Source organism: Anopheles darlingi, chromosome 3, assembly GCF_943734745.1.
Source record: "Anopheles darlingi chromosome 3, idAnoDarlMG_H_01, whole genome shotgun sequence".
Classification (NCBI taxonomy): domain Eukaryota; kingdom Metazoa; phylum Arthropoda; class Insecta; order Diptera; family Culicidae; genus Anopheles; species Anopheles darlingi.
The window spans coordinates 43,690,939-43,693,438 of record NC_064875.1 but is presented as its reverse complement, the minus strand read 5'-3'; the positions used below and the strand labels follow the sequence as shown (position 1 = coordinate 43,693,438).

The window sequence follows — 2,500 nt, the reverse complement described above, 5'->3', positions numbered from 1 at the left end:
TTGAGGCTCACTTGTTGAAGGCCCACTCGCCGATCTTTCAGGTGCAGTCACCATGGCATGGCCGGACCACGCAATACGGCGGACATGGCCCATCGAGGCTCAGCCCCCTCCTCTATAAGCCGCCAATCAGTTCAGGGTTAGAATGGAAGAAGAGCCACGCCAGCGCCTTTTAGTCCTTTCCTGCACACTGCTTTCACGACCCAGTTCGGGCCAGACTAAAGCAATAGGCGGCTTTGCTGATTGCCGATCGGTGGTTGGTCAGTGAATTGATAAATCGTAATCCGGTAATATGTATACGGTGTTCGCCCCCTCCCGTTCTCCACCGATCAAGGGTTGGAACTGAAAGCCGCACGAGCTGCTGGTGCTGGTTGTGTATGCAACTCCGCACATTCATGATTCGGTCGCACCGGTTTCGGTGTTGGTGGTTGTCGCAATCGATCGATTTGGGGGCGCCAAAATGAGTTTGGAATTTATTAGTCGTTTCGGCTAGTAGCAGCAGCAGAGGGAGGAGGAGGAGGAGGTTTGGTAATAACTATCCCAAACGGGCTACGGTGTAGTCGCCTTGAATTTAACGCGATCACCCATTGATCGAGATCACCGCCATCACCTCCACCGAGGCGTGCCAAAATGATCATTAATACAGCAAACAAACAAGCAATCAGTAGGCTATGGGTGACTCACGTGGTGGTTACTATGGTCGTTTCTATGCTTTCCTACCTCCTTTCAAAGGTTTCTCGCGCAACAAGCATTTCACTTCGCGTAAAATGGAAAGAAATCGATAAATGGCGAGACAAATATGCTCATGCCTCGAGGAGGACACTTGGCAAGGCATCAAGTGTGCTTTCCCTCCCCCACCCTCTCGCCGGGCGGTCACACTCTGGTGAGCGAAGTCATCGGTGGAGGTGGCACAGTAGGGCAAAAGTCGAGGCTGCTGCTGCATGCAGTTCGCTGAGCGATCGCCCGACCGCGCACCGTCCTTCCGCCTGCCGCAGGGTGACCGTGCCGCACCGCACCATGTCGCTTCTCCGGCACACACTTTCAAATCAGCTGACGTGCCAAACTTACGTAATTATTTGTAAAATCCCAGCCCACCGCGACTGGTGGCGGTGGCGCAGTCACGCAGACACTTGTTGCTGTTGTTGTTGCACCGGATTTCGGATTTCGCTCGTCTCGCGGTCGACCACGATGCCGCACCTTCTTGGGGCATCTGCTGTGCGTAACCGCTGCAGCACAAATTACCTGCAACGTGACGCCGCGATGCATAGGCGGGCGTGCGCGTGGCTATGTAGCGTAACAATGGTCTCTACAAGCAACCACCGAGACGCTTCCACCGGGCACTGGCCATGGCTTGAACCGTACACCGTGTTGTCACGCTTAACACACGTCGACCCTTGCGAGCGCATTCGGGTTTTCGGGGGAAAGTAAGCCTCCTGTTGACCACACACCGTCACAACGCCAACCGAAAGCGGGCCAGCGAAAGATCCCGCCATCACCACTGCCTCCTCCTGCCGCCTCGAAAGTAGTGATTGTGTGGCGTGACCCAATAATAGCGAACTGACCCTCTAATCGTTGTCGGCATCATGTTCCGCTTCTTCTCCTTTCTTCCTCGTTTTCTTTCCAGTTTTTGGGCAAGTGGTATGAAGTGGAGCGATCGTTTTATCTGCCCGAGCTAGCATCCGGCTGTACCACGCTGACCTTCGAGAACACCACGCTGCGGGATGGGGCCGGCCGAAACCAGCTCGAAATCTCCATCAAGTCCGTCAACCAATGGTAAGCCTAGTGCGGCGGTCACGCCGGCCCGTGAGGGAGGAAACCCTTTCGGGAATGATTTTATCATTGATTCTTCTTTCGATCGCAGGACCGGAAATCCGTCGGTGAGCATCGGTGAAGCCATCCCGGAGAGTGAAACTTCATCCATAATGGCCGTTCAGGTAGGTACCACAGCACCTTCCTACCGTCCGTCCGACCATGCGAGATGATGAAGACCATTGAAGGCCTCTTGATCGCGCGGTGTAACGGTGTGGTCGCAGAGCGAATGGGAGTGTAGTGATCATCATTAGGAACATTTACCACTTATGCCCCCCCCCCCCCCTCTCTCTTTCTCCCCGTCTACCAATTCCCATGAAATCAATCAGCATCACCGATTCAACAACAGCCAGTAGGCCTTGATCTGAGGTTTGAAGTGAGCTGTAGGGTAATGAATGCGGCCCCAAGTTAAGTTCAATCCAAGTGTGCACTGCTGTGACCTATTTCGTGGTCCGCGCGGGTTCTTGTACGTCTTCTAATGAATGCCTTAAGCAAGCGAGGAAAGAGAAGAGGAAGGGAAAGGTTAGCTGAGGTACACGATCAAGGTGGTGTACCTCCCAAATCGAGTTGATTGCTTATGCAATGCGCTACCGAGACAATCCGAATGGCGCTGTGGTACGCGTGTGCGGATCGTCTAAATCGTGGCGGTGGCCATGTGGCTGTGGTGCGTGGTATAGCGTAACCATCACCGCGG

The 2,500-nt window shown here is 54.2% G+C and overlaps 1 protein-coding gene across 1 annotated transcript in view; it reads left to right on the top strand.

Moving 5' to 3' along the window:
• The window catches only part of LOC125958080 (apolipoprotein D-like), a 5,057-nt gene that overhangs the window by 1,311 nt on the left and 1,246 nt on the right, over positions 1-2,500 (top strand). Inside the window, exons 2-3 of the mRNA XM_049691203.1 lie at positions 1,622-1,770; positions 1,859-1,931. Coding sequence (XP_049547160.1) covers positions 1,622-1,770; positions 1,859-1,931 — 222 coding nt within the window. The remainder of the gene's footprint in view (positions 1-1,621; positions 1,771-1,858; positions 1,932-2,500) is intronic.